At 33.0% G+C, this 19,450-nt stretch overlaps 2 protein-coding genes across 2 annotated transcripts; both read right to left on the bottom strand.

Annotated features, from left to right (window-relative positions):
- Positions 1 to 6,959: 6,959 nt before the first annotated feature.
- Positions 6,960 to 8,290, bottom strand: LOC140979122 (protein ATAF2-like). The gene is made up of 3 exons (XM_073444470.1): positions 8,068 to 8,290; positions 7,469 to 7,755; positions 6,960 to 7,385 (listed from the first exon to the last, which is right to left on the bottom strand). The coding sequence occupies exons 1-3, from the start codon at positions 8,288 to 8,290 to the stop codon at positions 6,960 to 6,962; spliced, it is 936 nt and encodes a 311-aa protein (XP_073300571.1).
- Positions 8,291 to 16,308: 8,018 nt separating this feature from the next.
- On the bottom strand, positions 16,309 to 16,926 carry LOC140979377 (histone H3.2). Its single transcript, XM_073444743.1, has one exon. It carries the CDS (start codon positions 16,845 to 16,847, stop codon positions 16,437 to 16,439), a length of 411 nt encoding a protein of 136 aa, XP_073300844.1. The 5' UTR covers positions 16,848 to 16,926; the 3' UTR covers positions 16,309 to 16,436.
- Positions 16,927 to 19,450: the final 2,524 nt, after the last annotated feature.

The raw sequence follows: 19,450 nt of genomic DNA, 5'->3' as shown, positions 1-19,450 counted from the left end.
AATTCCTTGCGTTTTATTAAATCGTTGGATCGGGCTTCAACTGTTACAGTACGTTCAAAGTAAGTTGAATAAATTATGAACGGTTGAGATCATGTTTGGAAGCGTTTTAACCTGCTTATGGATGAAAAATCGTAGGTATACTGTTCGTGCCTAAAATCTGAGCAGTTGTTTTGCGAATGCTATAAAAAATACTAACCGTTGGATTTTGCTGAAATTTGGATACGTTATTCAAAATATATGAAATCATATTTTGAACAATGTAGATCGGATTCTGAGAACCTAAGCGAGAGAAATAATTTTCTGAACTTGGACATAATTTTTATGACTGCAACAGAGTTTTGGAGCAGAAATTTTGAAAATTTGGAGCAAAAAGTCGACAATTGAGGTGTAAAATTTGAATGAAAGCTTCTCTTTTTTAAAGAGGGTGGTAAAAATCTTACCATAATTCGATTGATATCATTTCCTAATTTGGAGATGTTCTTTCCATAATTTCGAGATACTCTTTCCATAAATATTGAGATGCTTCTTTATTGAGAAAAACTGTCATGTATGTAGTATTTCTCAGCCTTAATATTATCGTGTATATTGCACTGGATTTCAAATTCCATGTATTTATTGGCTTTGAATTTTAAATACCATGTATTATTTAATATTTTTAAATTTATTATTTTTACAATAATATCGTAACTCGAAAATAAATTATTATACATGTCTCTATTTAAACAAATAATTACATGCCCAAAAAATTGGGTTCTCACACTAATGGGTTGGGCTATTAGCCCCATGAGTCCGGGGAAGTACGTGTCTATCTGCTAGTGTTGTCTCATATCTCTTAGAGATCAGTCTTACCTTTTCTCTACCGTCGGCTCTGTCTCTAGCAGAGACATTATTACCCGTTAAGATCTTGTGTCACTCTTTTACGACCTACTTAGCCAACCAGATCAAGCAACGTAACGTCAGCGGCTTGACGCACGAGAACTTCCCAGGAGGTTACACATCCTAGTATTACTCTCACTCATGCTCGCTTAACCCCAACATATACAACACTTTATGTAAAAATTATGTATTTAGTTTATTTTTAAAAATATTATTTATTTTGAAAATTTAAGGAACATCATTAAAATATTTTAATAATGTATTCAATCATAATATTAATTAGTCAAAACAAAGATAGTTAATTTTATAATGATTAAACTGTGAAAAATAATATATTTTTAAATAATTATCTAAAATATTTCAAACTTACCGTACAAAACCAAACAAAGTAAATTTATCATGGTCTAAGTAAAAGTAAAATTGTAATTCATTATTTAATATTAATATCGATCTCAATCTTAATATGTTAAATCAGACATATTACTGTTAATTGTTCCCTATTCCACATCATATTCGATCACCTTAGCAATCATAATTTTAATTTATATATAAACAATTATTCTATCAATGAGTCCGGAGATTTACCTAATACGTGTATATTGGAATATTTTGGCGGTGAGTTCAATCATTAGAAAAATATATTGGAATATTTTGTGTATCAACATAAAATCCCGTAAACGAATTTTTTATACAATTATTGTTGGAGTGCAATAATTATTTCGAATGGAAAATAATCGAAACTTTGTGCTTCAGTTATCGTACGATTTAAAATGTTCGAGTTATACATACATTCATTTGTTTAGCTATTCAGTGAACCAAAAAGATTAACTCACACTTTAATAAAATTATTTTAAAGCTATGAAGCATGTTGATTGAAACCCAAATTTTAGCTACTAACACAATTAAAATCACACTAATATTTATAAAATCTTAAAATTTTAAAATATATTTATTCATTTCTCTCTAAACACCTCATCTGCCTCACAATAATTTATGACCACATGAGACTCGTGGCTTACCCCAATGACTAACGAAAATATTAACAAGTTTTGACATACTAATGGGATCTATTTCCGTACGTAGCAGACAACATAAAAACTTTTGTGAAACAGTTTCATATTTTAATTTCGTGTGATGGATCTTCAACTCTACTCAAATCATGAAAAATATTAATTTTCATGCCAAAATATTATTTTAATGTTAAGTATGAGTCAGATCGACCTGTCTCATTGATATAGACCCATGAGACTGTCTCATAATAGACACACTTTTAATCACAAAAACTCTTATGAGACGGTTTCATAGGTTAATATTTTTGTGAGACGAATCTTCAACCCGGTTCAATTCATGAAAAAATATTATTTTTTTGCTAAAACTATCATTATTCATTTTAAGTATGAATCAGATTGACACGTCTTACGAAAAAAGATATGTGATCACGGAAAAAGATACGTGTTACCGTCTTATAAAAAACATATTCATATATATATATATATATATATATATATATATATATAAATATAAATAAATTTTTTAAAACTTTGTCGTACATAACGTTATGAGACCAAAAAATTGGATTTTGTGTGCACCTAAAGCTGATGAATCAAAGAGAGTTGATTCAAATGAACGGTTCCTAATTTCGCAGGGCTTCATCTAATAGGAGATTTATTTTTTAACGTAGAATTATATTGTTCAATCATTCACCTATTTTTTAATTCAATTTGGATTTATGTTAATAGTGATTTTTTTTACTTCATTTGATTGTTGTTTTGGGGAATAAGAAATGAACTCGATCGATCAAGAAAAGTTCCAAAATATGAACTATTGGAATAGCTAGAAATCCATGTCGTTTCATTTCGCGGTTTATTCTCTTGATTTGTTCCTATCTTCTCATATTTTTTATCAATGAGTTTAAATGTTAATTCATTGAGATAATCTATATTTTATTTTTTCAAATTGTTTAAATTTTTATTATTATTCGTTCACAAATTATTTACCATATCTTCTACCCAGATTTGTTCCTATCTCTTCCTATTCTCACTCAATAATTTCAATTTTTAGATTTCAAATGCAATTTACATTTTAGAGTAGGTCTCATGTGAGACTGTCTCACGGATCTTAATATGTGAGACGGATCAACCCTACCGATATTCACAATAAAAAGTAATACTCTTAGCATAAAAAGTAATGTTTTTTCATAGATGACCCAAATAAGAGATCCGTCTCACAATTACGATCCGTGAGACCGTCTCACACAAGTTTTTGCTTACATTTTATGTTACCTATATCTCTTCATATCTTTTTTTTCCCTTCATGAATTATATTGCTACTTTTTTTCTCAATTGTTGTTTTATTACATCATAATTCATATTCCAAAACTAAGATTCAATCCTAAAGCTGCTTAAATTTATTGAATTCTATATTTTCATATTGATGGTGATATTGATAGCAATACAATTATTGCTAAAAAAAATGTGTAGTAAACCAATCCTTATATCTAATATTAGTATATATTATACACCGTATTTAATATAAAAGATCGTCACATTAAAATATATATCAATTGGTTATACTCAAGCATCATGTGTGCGCCGACTGCTAGTATATATGAAAAATATAATACATAAAGACAAAATTTGGATGAGGTTGTGTTTTATCTAATTTTATAACTGATAAAATAATTTTTTTCTTTAAAATAAAATTGTATTATGTGTTGGTTTCTATTTACTTCACTAAATCATATGTAATTTTTTTTATCGGTCAAATGTATTTATTTTTGGAATCAACATCATCATCATCGATATTGCATAAAAATGCAACTAAACAATCTACTATGCAACATAACTATTGTTAATCTCACAAAACACATATTAGATCATCTCACGTGTCAATTTTGTGAGATAGATATCTGATCTGACCTGATCCATGAAAATTATTATTTTTTATATCAAAAAATATTATTTTTCACTGCACGTATAAACGGGGTCGACCTATCTCACGTTGATATATGAAAATGTTTCACATGACACTTAATCTAATAATATTTCTGAGATTAGTTGTCCAACAATATGTGGTGGCCGAAGGATACACAACAAACATGAATTCACCAGTCCTTTGAGTTATCCTCCTTTACTTTATTTTTGTCCTTTTAACTTTTAAAATTTAGGTCTTAGTCTTGTGATTTTGTTTTTGTTGGTTTTTTTACTATGACATGTCAACACTTCAACGAATTAGAAATATAATAAAAACCGACAAAAACAAAATTACAGGACTAAAAATAAAATGACAATAGAACACATGACAATTTACTATGCAAATTTCCTCAAAATTTAAATATATACCCTAATTTAAATGTAATATCAATTGAATTTATCTGTGACATTTCTTGGTCATTTATAGCTTTGGGGTGAAATCTTTATTTGTCAGCAAAAATATATTGTTTGTGCATCATGCATAACAAGATAAATTTTGTACTATTTATTTCTTGGGGCATCAATGATTATATTTAGTTTTAATTTGAACTAACATATTTATGTCCAATTGATATCTTTGGAGCACTTAATTATATAGCAACTTCTAGAAAGAAGAGTAAAAATTAAAGGTACTATCTAGAACATTTGATGATACCAAAATTTTACATCGGGTTCGGTCTGGAGAGTGGAACTTCAAATATTCACAGATGAATGTGTCGGGTTGGTTTCCTGAGTTCTGCACATATGAAAATAAAGTTAGGGGGCGCCGGAGAGTTTTTCGATGTGACCCCTCCGATGCTTATATCAGTATGGGGATCAAACTTAATAGTGATATAATAGTGCCAGGTGAGTGAGAGAATGCGAATGTGTAAAACTGTAGCATATACCTGATATTTATAGAGGATGATTCAGTTACTTTGGTGGAGTAGGATTCTTGTTGAGATAGAGTCTTACCTGAGATTGGAGACTCCAAACACTAGAACTCTATCCCGACGAAGGCTAGGACTCTCGTCTTATCCTAACCAGATTTACCCGAATTCCGGATTTACCGAGACCTTTATCTGTCTGCGATCATATCTTCATATCCTTTAAAAACGTCGGGGCTCAAGACTCCCTGTCCTTTCGATGGGCTCGGGTTTCCGATAGTGGGCTCGGAATTATGGCTTGGCCTCCTGATAGTGGTAGGGCCCTGTTAGGGGTGGGCTCAGGTCCATCAAGTTGTACCAAATTTAGGGAACATCAATAGTATACCACTACTCTAGTCTAAACGAAGTATGAAGTTTAAACTTGAGAAAATCTGGTCAGACTCATAGCCCATTTTCCGTGCTCCTCTTCCTTCTCTTCGAGCCTTTTATATTTATTTTATGTATATATTTATTATTTCTTTTTATTATTATTATTAATTTTTTTTGTGTGTGTTTCTTTGATCCTGTGTGGCACATCGGACGGTCCCAGAGTCGGTCTGCGTGAAGAATATGTGGACGATGATGATTCTCTGACAGCTCGGTTTTCAAGGCGACAGTACGTCTGCCCGAGGAAATCCGGGCCCTTGGCTTTAGGCTATCGGAAGACGGTCCCAAGACCCCTGTTCCCTATAAATAAGGGGGTCTCCTGAGTTTGTTTTCACATTTCTTCCATCTGAGCTGTTACTCTGCCGAAATTCTGAGCAAATTCCCGACCAGCCAACTTCTCACCCGAACCCTTGAAATCTGACCCTTTCTTCAGTAAGTTTATTCATTCTAACTTCGCGTTTAGGTTTTAAGATGTCTTCTCCTAATAAGTCAAATATCCAAGAGCTATTAGACTACCTAGACAAGGCCTTTTCCCCTACGGGTGAGTCCGAGCCCCCTAGATTCGAGCCAGGACCCTCTGGACCCTTAGGAGCCGACGAACATAGGGGTGAGAGTGAGAACCCCGAGCCTCCTCCCCCTGAGATCCGAGTGGAAAAATCAAGGAGACTGAGGCAACTAAAGGTCGACGAACTGCTGGATCCTTCCTCCTCGGATGAAGTTGAGTTTCCCTCAGTGGAATCTTACTATTGATCCTAAACTACTATTCCATCACATAAATTTAGTCTTATTACAGATGTATCGATGCCATTTCCACTTTCCATCTTCGATGGGTTCCGTAAAACAAAAAATGGTACATTTTCCTCTAGCAGAGGCTGTGCTTTACGAGATCGTGATAGAAGATGACTTCTATCTGCTTCCTCAGAGCCAGAAAAGAACTTTGGATCAGATAATTTCAAACAATAATGTGACAAATTCAAGATCTAGGCTTGATATCCGGCTTGACGCCGAGCAAATTGTTGATGATGTTTCAGAAGAGGTTATGGAGGACGACTTTCTCATTTGATCATACATATATATAGGTCGCAATAGAATCAAATTATGTTACATCCTACTATATATGACTACTAGTTTCAAGGATTGATCTTCCCCTTAAAATAACATTGATATATGCTGTGAGAGAGATCTATATATTTCCTTTGCCAAGACCATATGAACGTGAAGCTGTGATGATAGAACACTTGAAAAACCAATATGGCTAAGACACGCGTTGGATCCACATCTTTTTTTTTATTATTATTATTATTTGGTATTCATATTTAATTACTTGCAAGCTCTAATTAGATCAGTTTTTAATTAACAACAAATTGTACTAGATTATATTATTTGTGGAATGATATTTACATTATATTTCGAGACTTAAAATATCTATAATTATGAATCCATAAATTAAGAGAGTTATTTATCTTATATTTTAAATTAACGAGTTAATATATTTTTATGTTGGTGTATTGTACATAAAGATGACCGCTGACTCGAAGATCGCTAAATAATAATAAATCATATATACACCAAATTGAAAACGAAAAGAACTTGTAAATGAAAGAAGGGTCGCACGAAAGCTCCATTAGCATATGTATATAAACCGATTCAATATCATAAATTTTCAGCAAGTACTTGGGAAAACCATATAAGAGGCTAAGATTGAAACAAGTCAAATTCTGAAAATAAGAACTGAAGAGAAAAGAATCCATCCATTTGCAATATTAATGAGCTAGCTACATCTTTCCCATCCACCACATTCTACTGTAGGCCTCTTGTCTCAGTTCCTCCCCGGAACAAAGCTTTCTTGAAGATGATCAACGTTGTCCGGTAACGATGGGAGGCCCGGGCTGGAATTGTAGATTTCAGGATAAAGAAAATTGTTATCGCCGAGCTGGTCGAAATCGTAGAATGATGGAATAGGTCCGAGATCGACCATTGCATCTGAAATGGAAGCAGTAAAACTGCCAAGTACACTTTCGATCTCCCCAAAAACTTCTCCAGAACTTTCATTACAATAATTAAGCCATCCACCATGATGATCGTTCTCTGCTTGTTGTGCCGGTAGATTTTGCTGTTGGATTGGAAGATTTTGCTCGTTTTGTTGCGCCGGCAACACCAAAGGATTGCACTGCTCTGGAATCATGTTGTTTTCCCGAATCCCATGGGATCTGTTGTAAATGCGGCAGAGAACACATTTGTCTAGCTGCAAGAGTCGAGAAGGAACACAATTTAGTATTTTTATATTTAGCATCAAATTAAATATTTCAAAAGATGAATGAATTTTACCAGCATGTCCTCAGGGCTCGTGATCATATGTTGTGTTGAAGGCTTGTCAACTACGTACTCGTGCATGATCCAAGTAGTCTTTTTGCCTTCAGGGGACTTTCCTTGATAAAAGACTAAAGTTCTCTTGAATCCAATGCAGAAATTGTTGTCATATATTGGTTTATCAGCTGCAGTGGCCCTCCAATACCCATTACCAGCGGCTCGATTAGGTCGGTTCCCGTTTGGATACTTTCGGTCTCTCTGGGTAAAGAAGTACCATTCATTTTCTCCCAACTTCGGATAATATCCTGTAATTATAATTAAGAATAAATAAATAAATAAATAAAAATAACCTTGTAGGAACAAAAAAGAACGTCAAAATTAAACATGCAAAGGACAATATCAAAGGTCTAGGCTTCATTCTTCTCCGGTGGATGGATGTTGGGAATAATTAAATAATGACTATCTTCAAGCTTCGTCTATCGGCCAATATTATTCATTGGCCTCCGATCCCGACGAACCCACTTTAACGGTTTTTCATGTATACATATGCGATATATATGTATGTATATATAAAAAGTACGAAACAAACGAAATTAGCTAGGAATTAAGAGCCTTACCAGTCAACTCCTGCGGATCATACTTGTAAAGATTGACGGTGCAGATATCGAATGGGATCGGCTCGTTATTGAGCTTCTTCTTCAAGTATTGATTAATGAGGTCTTGGTCCGTCGGGTTGAAGCGAAATCCCAGAGGAAGATCTTCAAGTTGTTGTGGGATTAATGAAGTTCGACCTTCTTCGTCTGGGCCGCGTGGTGTTACGAGATCTTTGTCAACCTCCATGGCAAGTAATTAAATTCTTCAATCTGAAANATATATATACTTGTACGTGTGCGCTACCGAAAAATCTAAATAAATCTCATGGATAGATGATCCAATCAAATCCATTTACATGATCATATACCGTACTCTAAATTTTAAAATATAATTTATCTATATTTGATATAAATATATAGTATAAAGGGTATAATGATATATATTCTTGAAACTATCTTTTTGAACAGTATTTTGGATAGAAAAATTGTACTAAATATGACATATGGGATAAAATTTTGAAACCTTGGGTTTATCATTGAGTTTATTTTGGTAATTTTTCAAAAATTTTATCTTCGAGCTAGGAAATCCAAATAATTAAGTCTGGAATTCATATAAAAAAAAAATTAAATATTACATATACATGTAGCCAACGTGGCTTCTTCAATAATATTTCATATTAAAAATATCGTTGAATTAATATCTTAATTAATATCTTATTTATTTTAGGGAAATTGATTATTTTAGTCTATTTCAAAGTCATAATTTTAAAAATGGCCTTCTTTATTACATAATTTGCATTATGTCTTATATAATTTAAAAATCCTAAAATACCCTTTTTCTATGACCACACATGTTCCATTTTCTTGATTTATTTATTTAATTATCTATTTTTTTAAAGAGTTGATTTAACATTTGTTCTGTTTTATTTAATTTATAAAATATTTTTTTAATACTACTTACTCATATCAATAAACATATTTTAATAACATTATGAATGGTTAGTTTGGATTAGTGCATACGAAAACAACAAAGTTATAATATTTTAATTACGATTGTTGCTCATGAAAATAATCAAGTCAAATATTAAAAAAATTAAAATCAAAATTACAGCAATCAATTCTAGGCAATATATTCTAATGATTTGACATAAACAAAATTAATAACAAACTTATTTTGTCATAACCCATATACCTACTCACACAGTAATATCAATATAAAATCAATTTTTTTTACGTAAAAGTTAAGTGGAAAAAAAGAAATTCATACTTGTTTAAAAAAATAAGATTGATGTATTTCACAGCCGCATCTATACGCACGAAATTGATGAGATAATAAAATAAAGAGTTTGAGATGAATAAATTGATAGTGAATATGATTTAAAAGATAGGGATATCTTTGTAATTTGATATGATAAAAAGATTATTTTGGTAAATTAATTTAAATGAAGACTAAATTTGATTATAGCAATGGTGTAAAGTCTATTTAGGTAAATCTCTCTTTATTTTATTAACAATTCGTGTTCTAAACAATATATCGTAACACTTTGTTCAACACATACATGGATGTGCAACACATACATGGATGTGCAACACATACATGGATGTGCATAAATTTTGTTCAACACATACATGGATGTGCATAAACTTTGAAATAAAATAATAATCTTATTTTAATTTATCTTTTGCACATCTTATTTTTTAATATTTAAATTAACAATCGTATTTAATTATTATTTGCGAGCTCAAAAATCAGTTCTTAATTAACAACCGATTTTACTAGATTATATCATTTGTGGCATGATAAGTACATTTTGAGACTTCAAATATTTATAATTTTGAATCCATATATATTTCATATTATAAATATATCGTTGAATTAATATTTTAATATCCTATATAATTAATTAACAACTTAATATATTTTATGTTTATATGTTGTATATATACTAGTATTTCACTTGTGTTATGCACGGACTATATCTCGTATATAATATAATTAAAAATTGAGACATTTAATCAAGACTGACTTCGGATATTTAAATATTTGATGTGGGTATTGGATTATTAGTTTTGTGGGTAAGATATTTAAAAATGTATTTTGAAAGTTGTATTGTAAGTAATGAAAATATTTATGTGAATACACATATATTAAAATCGAGTAATTTATTCTTGGTAGTATATCGAAATATTTATTTTATATAAATACCCGACTTAAGTCATTAAATATTGTTTTGGAAATATTGTTTTATGATCAATATTCGACATTTAATCAATGCTGACTTGAATAACATTTAATATCACTTGACACAATTTTCAAATCATACATATATTATTATCGATTATGTCAACTCCATTTTTAGAATAGAATTTTGGATAAAAATGTAGTATTTTTTTATATTTGACTGAATTTTATGCTTTTATATATTTATAGATGTATGAACTTGGACATGTCTTTGTTGTGTCTTACACTAAAAACTTTAAAAATCTAATTACCATGTTTGTATTGAATAGTGTAACACAGTCGTGTGGTCTCCATCTTCGCATGGTTTCAAGATTTCTTTTTAAAATTGAAAATTTCGATGTATCACTAGTAGAATTTTGGGTTTTACTTCGTCACTAGTTACTTCGGCGATTGTTAATAATGAAGTAGTATATACCAATCAACTTCGGTAATAACATCGACGAAGTAAAAAATTATTTTTTACTTCACAATTTAAAAAACACGGACTTCACTTCTAATTATAGTCTAGTTTGTGTATATACATTTTTATTAAGGATATCATGTAAAGCAAGAACAATATGAGTTAATAACGTCGATCATATCGACGTACCATCTTCTATGTAGTGTTTCAAAACATTTTAAAAAATAAAATATATTGTGTTGTCGTCCTCGAAAAAGCTATGAAAATTTTCAAGTAAAACTAATAGGATTTTAAACATTAAAAATATTTTTGAGACGGAATTTTCTGTCTCGATCCGTCTCTGAAGCCTTGTTTTCCTGTAGTGAGGATAAAAAATTGTTGATTGAGATGATATTTATATAGTTTACATGCCTCTATGTAATTTGTTATATATGAGTCTTAGATATACGGTGGTTTTTATTATAATAAGAATCATAAAAATATTGGAGAAAACTAAACAAAATTGAGAATATATACTATGCCCAGAAGGAGGAGTGGTGCAAATGATCTGCCATGTCCATGCGAAAAAAGGACTAGTCCAGCAGCTGAGATGGTGAATCTCTCGTGGCCCACGCAAAGTGCCGAACGTGCATGCGCACGACTTCGGCCTGTGCGAGTGCTAGCTGATTCTGGAGAACTTTTACTTGTTGTTGCAGTGATGATATCGTTACGTCCAAAGATCGGGATTAGTCGACACCGACGTTATTCGGCAATCACATAATCGTCAAACAACAAGCATCGCAGTACAATATAAACCAAAATCAGTTTATTTTCTCATAGTCAACAAAATAATTGTCTTTACAACTTAAAGGCCAAAATAAACTGGAAAAAAAATGTCTTAAAAGTACGGAAGCGATAAACATAAACTAATCTTTAAAACTTCGGGGATATCTCGAAATCTTCTACTATCCCAAAATTGCTCTTGTTCCTCTTCTTCAATTTGCTTTTTGATCTTATCTGGGGGGAAGGAAGTAAGGGGTGAGTATTTTAAGAAATACTCAGCAAGCGGAGACCCGATTGAACACATACATAACAATATACATGATTTTGAAGGAAAGAACATATCATGCGGAAATAATTTAGTACAACATACTTCATAAACATAGACATCCTTTCTTATTCTTAGGCACTGAAATTCACCTACTTTTCCATGGTTTACTGACGTCAATCTTTAATTTTTACTCCTCTAAGGGGGCGAGGCTATATAACGGTTACATCCCCACCGCGTAAGGGTCATATCATATATTTGGGATTCCCTCTCATATCCGGTGGAATCCTCACAGTGCCATAACATAATTCACATGATCATCATATCAATAAGGGAAAAAAATGAAATAACAATGCTTGATCGAAATTTCAAAGAAACGAAGAAGAGCGTAACAATTTCATGATTTGAAATCAAACCCATTTACAAAGAACAAGTGTGGCAAACAAAAACTCACTTACGAATGAATACATATATAAGAAAAGCCCACTTACGAAAGACAAGTGTGCAAATTATAATATAGCAAAAACCCACTTCGTGTCTGCAAATTATAATATAGCAAAAACCCACTTACTCTTTATTGATCTTAAGTAACGTGGAAGAAGATTAAGTGTGATACTCGAACTTCAATGTTTTACACTTGTCTCGAACTAGATAGAAATTTGGTTGTTGCAGGTGCTTCCACAGTTGGACAACTTTTGTGCTTGGTTGGTGGTGTGAGTTCTCTAGCATTTGGCTACTATTTATAGGCCGCCAATATGAGTAGTTGAAAGGTGCAGCCTTTACTACTCATTTAATGGCTGTTAATCTAGATTTTAAGGACATTTAGTAGCTACTATGGTGGTCAATTGCTCATTAAATTGTCTGTTACAACTCGTCTCAATAATGGTAGTTAGATGCTCATTAAACCGGCTGTTACAACTCGTATCAATAATGGTAGTGAAATGCTCATTAAACCGGCCGTTAGAACTCGTCTCAATAATGGTGCTCAAATGCTCATTAAACCTACCGTTACGACTCGTCTCAATAATGGTGGTCAAATGCTCATGAAGCCTGCCCTTACAACTCGTCTCAATAATGGTGGTCTTCAAAGATATAGTTCGGACACACCCGTACACTGTATCTCTCACTCTTGCATTCACTTCGTACACCATGGAACTTATGAAATCACCTCTCTGATGCTCAGGTAATTCCTACATTAATTTCCTAATTTTTAATGGATTATAGATTAATTAAATTTAAGGGAAATATTTTTTTTAATCTTTTTTATTTGGTTTTTTTTCAATTTTGATGTTCTATATTATCAAAATTAAGATTTAGTACTGTATTTTTACTTTTTTTATTTTGGTAATTTATTTTATTATTATAGTTTTTTCATAAAAATGCGTATGAAACGTCAGCGACACGTGAAAAATCGTCTAAACTTGTTTGAAAAGCAATATAAAATACTGGAATTGAAAATTTCCATGTATGTTTGGTTTTATAGTCTAGTTTGCACTTTAGTCGGACCCTTTTCCCGTATACACGTATATGCATTTGCATTTCAGACGGACCTTTTTCCTGCATATATGTTTACTTGTTGTTCTTGCATGCGGTGGCTCTACTTTATATTTGTTTACTGTTGATTTGGTTTTGTGGTTGTTGGATGATGGGTGTGGAATAAAGATGTGTTTATATGTGATGTTGTGTATTGGATGTTGGGAAGGAGTTTTCTGTTGGTTTTCTAATCCAAATAATATCACTCATTTCACCAATTTCTAGTAAAACAATATGTTGGCTTAAGAACTCCCCACTCGTGATTATTTCCTCAATCGATTCCCTAGCGAAACAAAATGAATCCAATATGATAAAAGTGGCCTACTGGCCAATTTTATTTGATCATTTTCATTTTTGAATCATAACCAACAAGTATTTACATTGGTGGTCCTAATGCCTACTTCAAATAAAGTATTACAACAGAGAACTAAATACATACAAAAATGGCTAATTAGCTTATTTTTATACCAAAATCAACTTCCGGGTTCTCTTGTGGTTATCATAGCACTCTAATCCTACCTTTTTTCTTTCTTTATTCTTCGTTATCTTGTCCGATGAGCTCAACTCCCCGCTCTTTGTAATTTTTCCTTGCCATATTTTAGGTGGCTTAAAGGCCTATCTCATGGGTCTGTCACTACACATGCAAACAACCAATTTATACAGTGGTTGTACGGCCTACCTTATCAATGATTTCTTGTAACATAAGAACGTTCGAGACATCAACTGAATGCATGTATATAAGTGGCCATAAGGCCAACTCCCTTCGCATCTAATTTCCTTTCAAGTTGCCCGAAAGCCACCGCGGACTCGAATTATCATTATTCAAACAAAATTCGGTCACTGAAAGTGGATATAGAGTCCACTTGGTTCCTAATATTTTGCAATTTGCAAATATCAAAAAACAAAGATGTGCCAAAGTGGCCCAAAGGCCAACTCCCCATTGGGTATTAGCATCTCTGCTTGCTTTACTCACTTGCTCTTTCTATTTCTTTTCTCACGCTTGGAAAATACGTCTTTGGATACTTACCATTTATGCATCTTTTGTGTTGTTGACCATCTAAACTTGATAGCAAATATGCATTTCTGTCTAACACCTTATACACTTTGAATGACCCCTCCCAATTGGGATATCATTTGTCCAGCTCCCTATCCTCTGTTCCTAAAGGCAGTATAGCCTTCCACATTATTTCTCCTTCATGGAAGCTTTTCTTGTTAACTTTCTTGTTGTAGATTCTCACAACTTTTTGTTTTTGTAACAGTAGAGCATTGTATGCTTGGATTCTCAACTCATCTATTCTTCTAACTCCATGATCATTGCTTCATTATAATGTTCAGGATAAAGTTTATTTTGTTTTGCCATTCGCATTGATGACACCATAATTTCCAATGGGAGCACTGCATCGTGGCCAAAGGTAAGGGAAAAAGGGCTCACTCCAGTGGCAGTCTTCTTGGATGTTCTGTATGCCCACAAAGATTCTGATAATAGCTGTGGCCAATCCCTGGGATTCTCTTCCATCATTTTCTGTAGAATCTTTATTAAAATTTTGTTCGATGCTTCAGCCTGCCCGTTGGATTGTGGAGGGGATGAATTTCTCAATTTGATTCAATAGTCTTCCGCAAATTTTCTCATATTTGAACCCGTGAACATTGTCCCCTGATATGTGGTTAATGACTCTGGAATTCCAAATCTATGAATGATATTATCTTTCACATAGTTAATGGCATCCTTTTGTTCCGCTTTCTTCAAAGGCACTGCTTCTACTCATTTAGTGAAAAAATCAGTGGCCACAAGGATAAACGAATGGCCTTTAGATAATGCAGGGTAAATTTTACCTATTAAGTCCATGGCCCAGCCTTTGAATGGCCATGGTTTGACAACGCTATGCAGCTCATCCGTCAGAATTCTTTGGATGTTTTCGTGTCTCTGACGTGGTTGACATCTCTTAGTATATTTGATGCAATCTTTCAGAATAGATGGTCAATAACAGTCATACCTTCTTATCAACCATCTCATCTTCACTCCCGATTTGCAGGCGTGTCAAGTGCAAAAATATACCAATTTGTGTAAAAAAAATTAAAATCTAACTTCTAAAAATCACGACGATTATGGACACTAAATTTGACCGTTCGTTATAGTCTCCTAAACAAATACATCAATAGAACTTGATGAAATAAACTCCCAACATGATTGTGTATCAACAAATCAATAGAAAATTACAAAAACATGAAAAATATAACAAAATATTGCTAGAATATGTACGATGATGTAAAAATATGACTGAAAAAGCATGAAAAAGCTTGACTAAATCTATGAGAATTCTACAAAGAGTTGTCTAGAGTTTTTGCGATGTGTGTTGTGTGTTCTCTCTGTTCTGGCGATTGCCTCTTTTTCTTCACTGCGTGGTGCGGTTTCTTCCACTCTTCGCGTGACTAATTATCTGCACATGTTCTTTTTCCACAATCTCGTCCCACTCTGCACGTTGTTTGATCTACTCAAACAAATTTTGAATTGATAGATTTTTTATCTGATCTGCTTCCTCCATTTATCTTCTTGAGCTTAATTATATTTTGGACCCAATTAAAATTTGACCCGTACGCACTCATATTATAAATCTCTCGTACCATTAATAAATGATTACGAGAATTCTAAAATCAAATAGAAAAGACCATCAATAAAAAAATATAAGCTATTACCATCACTATCAACAACACATTTTATTTTCTCGATACATTTTATTTTTCTTTTAAATATAATTAATATGGACCAATTTTTTTACGGCAAAAACTTGTGTAAGACAGTCTCACGGGTCGTATTTGTGAAACGGATCTCTTATTTGGGTCATCCATGAAAAAATATTACTTTTTATGCTAAAAGTATTACTTTTTGTTGTGAATATGGATAGGGTTGACCCGTCTCATAAATTATGATCCGTGAGACGGTCTCACATGACATCCACTCTTTTCTTACACAAATTGATTTCTCCATTCAAAATTTTGGATAAACCAAGGTAACAAATATCATATCTTATCGTATCATATCCACGTTCACACAAGAATTTCAGATAATCCCAGGGAAAATTGTTCATATAAAACAGAAAAGCCATCACATATCATTAACATTCTTGATTCTAACAATTTCCAACAAAAGAAACCAAAATAACCCAGAAAATCTCACACATTCCGCCTCTATGTTAAGCTCTCTCACCCCTAATCCTCCTCGCTAACTGAATATCCTTAGGCATAATGGTGACCCTTTTGGCGTGAATAGCGCACAAGTTCGTATCCTCGAACAAACCCACCAGATAGGCCTCTGCAGCTTCCTGAAGTGCCGCCACGGCGGAGCTCTGGAAGCGAAGGTCGGTCTTGAAATCCTGGGCAATCTCTCTCACAAGCCTCTGGAATGGCAGCTTCCTGATTAGCAGCTCGGTGCTCTTCTGATATTTCCGAATCTCCCTCAGAGCCACCGTCCCCGGGCGGAATCTGTGAGGCTTCTTCACGCCTCCGGTGGCCGGGGCGGATTTCCTCGCCGCCTTCGTCGCCAGCTGCTTCCTGGGTGCCTTCCCGCCGGTGGATTTCCTCGCCGTTTGCTTCGTACGCGCCATCTATGGGGATTTCTGGGGATGAAAAATTAATGGGATTTCCTGCTACTGGAGAATGAAAATGGTGATGTTCCTTAAGATTTTGGCTGGAATTTAAAGGCGAAAATTGAGAGGGAATTGGGGATTCTCTTTGGGGAAATGGAGAACCCGGGCTGTTGGATTTGATTTGAGTGGACGGTCTCGATTGCGATCTGAGTGTTTAGTTGAATAGCCAATGGAAAACGATATTTTGTGGGTAAAACTTGTTGATTCTATGGTAGCTTCGATGTTATATGTGGGGTACTGTGCTCACATGGTTTGGATGGATAAGATTCACACACATATGTGATTTTAAAAAAATTAGTGGACCCCATGTATGTGTGGTTAAATTTGGGCCATTTATTTTATCATATGGTAGTGCTCCTACATGTAGGATGGAATCAACCTGATTTGATTCTACTAACAAGGATTGCTTTAATAATTTACTACTTATTACTCAATAGAAAAGCAATAAGTAGGGATTTACTATTCGTGAATTATTCGAAGCTCGATTCGATAAAAATTTGTTTGAACTCGTTTAAAGAGGCTCGTAAAGATAACCAAACCAAGCTCAAACTTTACAATATTCGGCTCGTTAGCTCGTGAACATGTTCATTGATAAGTTCAAGAGTCATATTTTAGATGAAAAAATAATTGTTTTGATATTTGATTTATTGATTTAACACATTACTTATGAAATATATAACAAAATCTATTGAAATTGTTTATTATAATAAATTTACAAATTTTAATAAGATTGTTATATTTTTCTCTAATTATATAATTTACTTTTAATGAAGATTTAAATGTATAATTCATATTTATTAAGCTCATTTAAGTTCGATAAAAGTTTGAATAAGCTCGTGAGCCATGAATATATTCGTTGAACAAAGCTCGAGCTCGGTTCGATTATAAATGAGTCAAGCTCAAACGTTCAAGAGTTCGGCTCGACTCGACTCGACTCGATTACATCCCTAAAAACAAGTGTAGTTTATGTTCTACAAAATATATATAATAATATTATTTTCAAAAAATATAATATATATAGTATATTGTATCATATTTTTATTGAATATCATTATGTAAAGAAATAAATTTGTTTCTTGTCTTTCTCAGTATTCATCTATTATGAATGTTTATCGGACCAGATCAATCTGATATCTTACATCTTACAAGATTGGTTCGTTTAGTATCCCCCAATCCAGAACCAGTTAACTTGGTCCGAAACCGGTTGGTGACACCCCTTCCATATATAAAAGAGAGCAATAATCTCTTATAATTTGTATTTTTTTGACTCCTCAACAAACTATACTTGCAACTTGTATCATCCCCTTAGCCAAAAGAGATTCAATCAAGAAATTATAGGGTGTATGTCAGTAATGTAATGGGGTGGGTGGTGCTCATTTCTCATCTTGATCAGTTCCATCAGCAAGCTTAGTGTCCACTATCGACAGGAGTCGTGCATAGCCATATGTGACCGGGTACGAATACATTAACGAATAATGAGCTATTTCTAAACTTTAATTGATTTAATGATTTACATAATGTAAAAATAAATTAAATTGTGAATTTTTTTTAGTGTCTTATTAATTGTTTTAATTTTATCATGTCCTCTTTAAAAAAATTAATTTTTAAATCTCTTTACTTGTCACCGTTCACTAGAACATATGTGTTTAAATAAATAAAAAATTGCGCTTTTTATCTTTTAAACGTTGCAATAACTTAAATTTCATATCGATAATTATTCTACCAGTGCCAATAATTTTTTCCCGACAAAAATTGTTAATAATCAAATTAGATAAATAAGCAGAAACATAATAATTAAATATAGTTTGTGTTAACCCCATATATAAATAGAAAATATTCATCAACCTCTTATCTTAAAATACATCAAAATCCGAATAACCGAAAACCTTAACGGGTCATTTTTACGTGATATATCACATTGAACTTAGAAAGATAAAAAAAATCCGGATTCGAGACATTCTGTTTCAGCCAATAGTCGATGCTTTTTTCTGTATCCTTAACTTGAAATAGTAAAGAGTAAGCAATTGGAAACGAAATTTAGGGTAGTGGGGATGGAGATAAGGGTAAATTGGAGCTTTTGAGGGTCCACTGAACCAAACCCACACAAATTTTCTCAAGCATTTTGTGGTCGTTCGGACATACAATGAGGTGGGAATTGGACCACATTTAGTCCGATCCACGTAAGGGCCTCTCTTCTCCCTTTCTTGTTAGATTCGGTTGTACGTACAAAATCTGCACCTAACCCCTTCCCACTAGTTCAAAATCCCAAATACAGGATAACGGCCTCTTTTGTCTGTCAAGTCTTGTGCAAGATTTCACCATTTTAGCCTGAGACGACGTGGACGGAGTTAGGGATGGCGACGACTTGGAGACATGGAGATATGATGGAGTTGATGTTTTACATTAATATGAAAGTTTATCGAGTGCACATCGAAATGCAAACGAATTGATCCTCATTCAACATACAATGTTTTCTAAGTTATGTTAATGTTTTGACGTCGGAAATAAGCTCCAATTATTTCGAAATATATATCGCTGCGACTGTATTTGAACATAAATTT

Source organism: Primulina huaijiensis, chromosome 6 (genome assembly GCF_012295235.1).
Source record: "Primulina huaijiensis isolate GDHJ02 chromosome 6, ASM1229523v2, whole genome shotgun sequence".
Classification (NCBI taxonomy): Eukaryota; Viridiplantae; Streptophyta; class Magnoliopsida; order Lamiales; family Gesneriaceae; genus Primulina; species Primulina huaijiensis.
Note: the sequence above shows the minus strand (reverse complement) of the source record. Positions and strands in the feature narration are given on the sequence as shown.

Excerpts from the sequence above, each read along its gene's own strand:
- LOC140979122 (XM_073444470.1), bottom strand. The coding sequence starts at position 8,290 with ATGGAGGTTGACAAAGATCTCGTAACACCACGCGGCCCAGACGAAGAA. Across the intron at positions 7,756-8,067 it reads TGATCCGCAGGAGTTGACTG|GATATTATCCGAAGTTGGGA; the intron begins GTAAGGCTCTTA and ends TTATAATTACAG. Across the intron at positions 7,386-7,468 it reads CGAGCCCTGAGGACATGCTG|CTAGACAAATGTGTTCTCTG; the intron begins GTAAAATTCATT and ends CGACTCTTGCAG.
- LOC140979377 (XM_073444743.1), bottom strand. The coding sequence starts at position 16,847 with ATGGCGCGTACGAAGCAAACGGCGAGGAAATCCACCGGCGGGAAGGCA.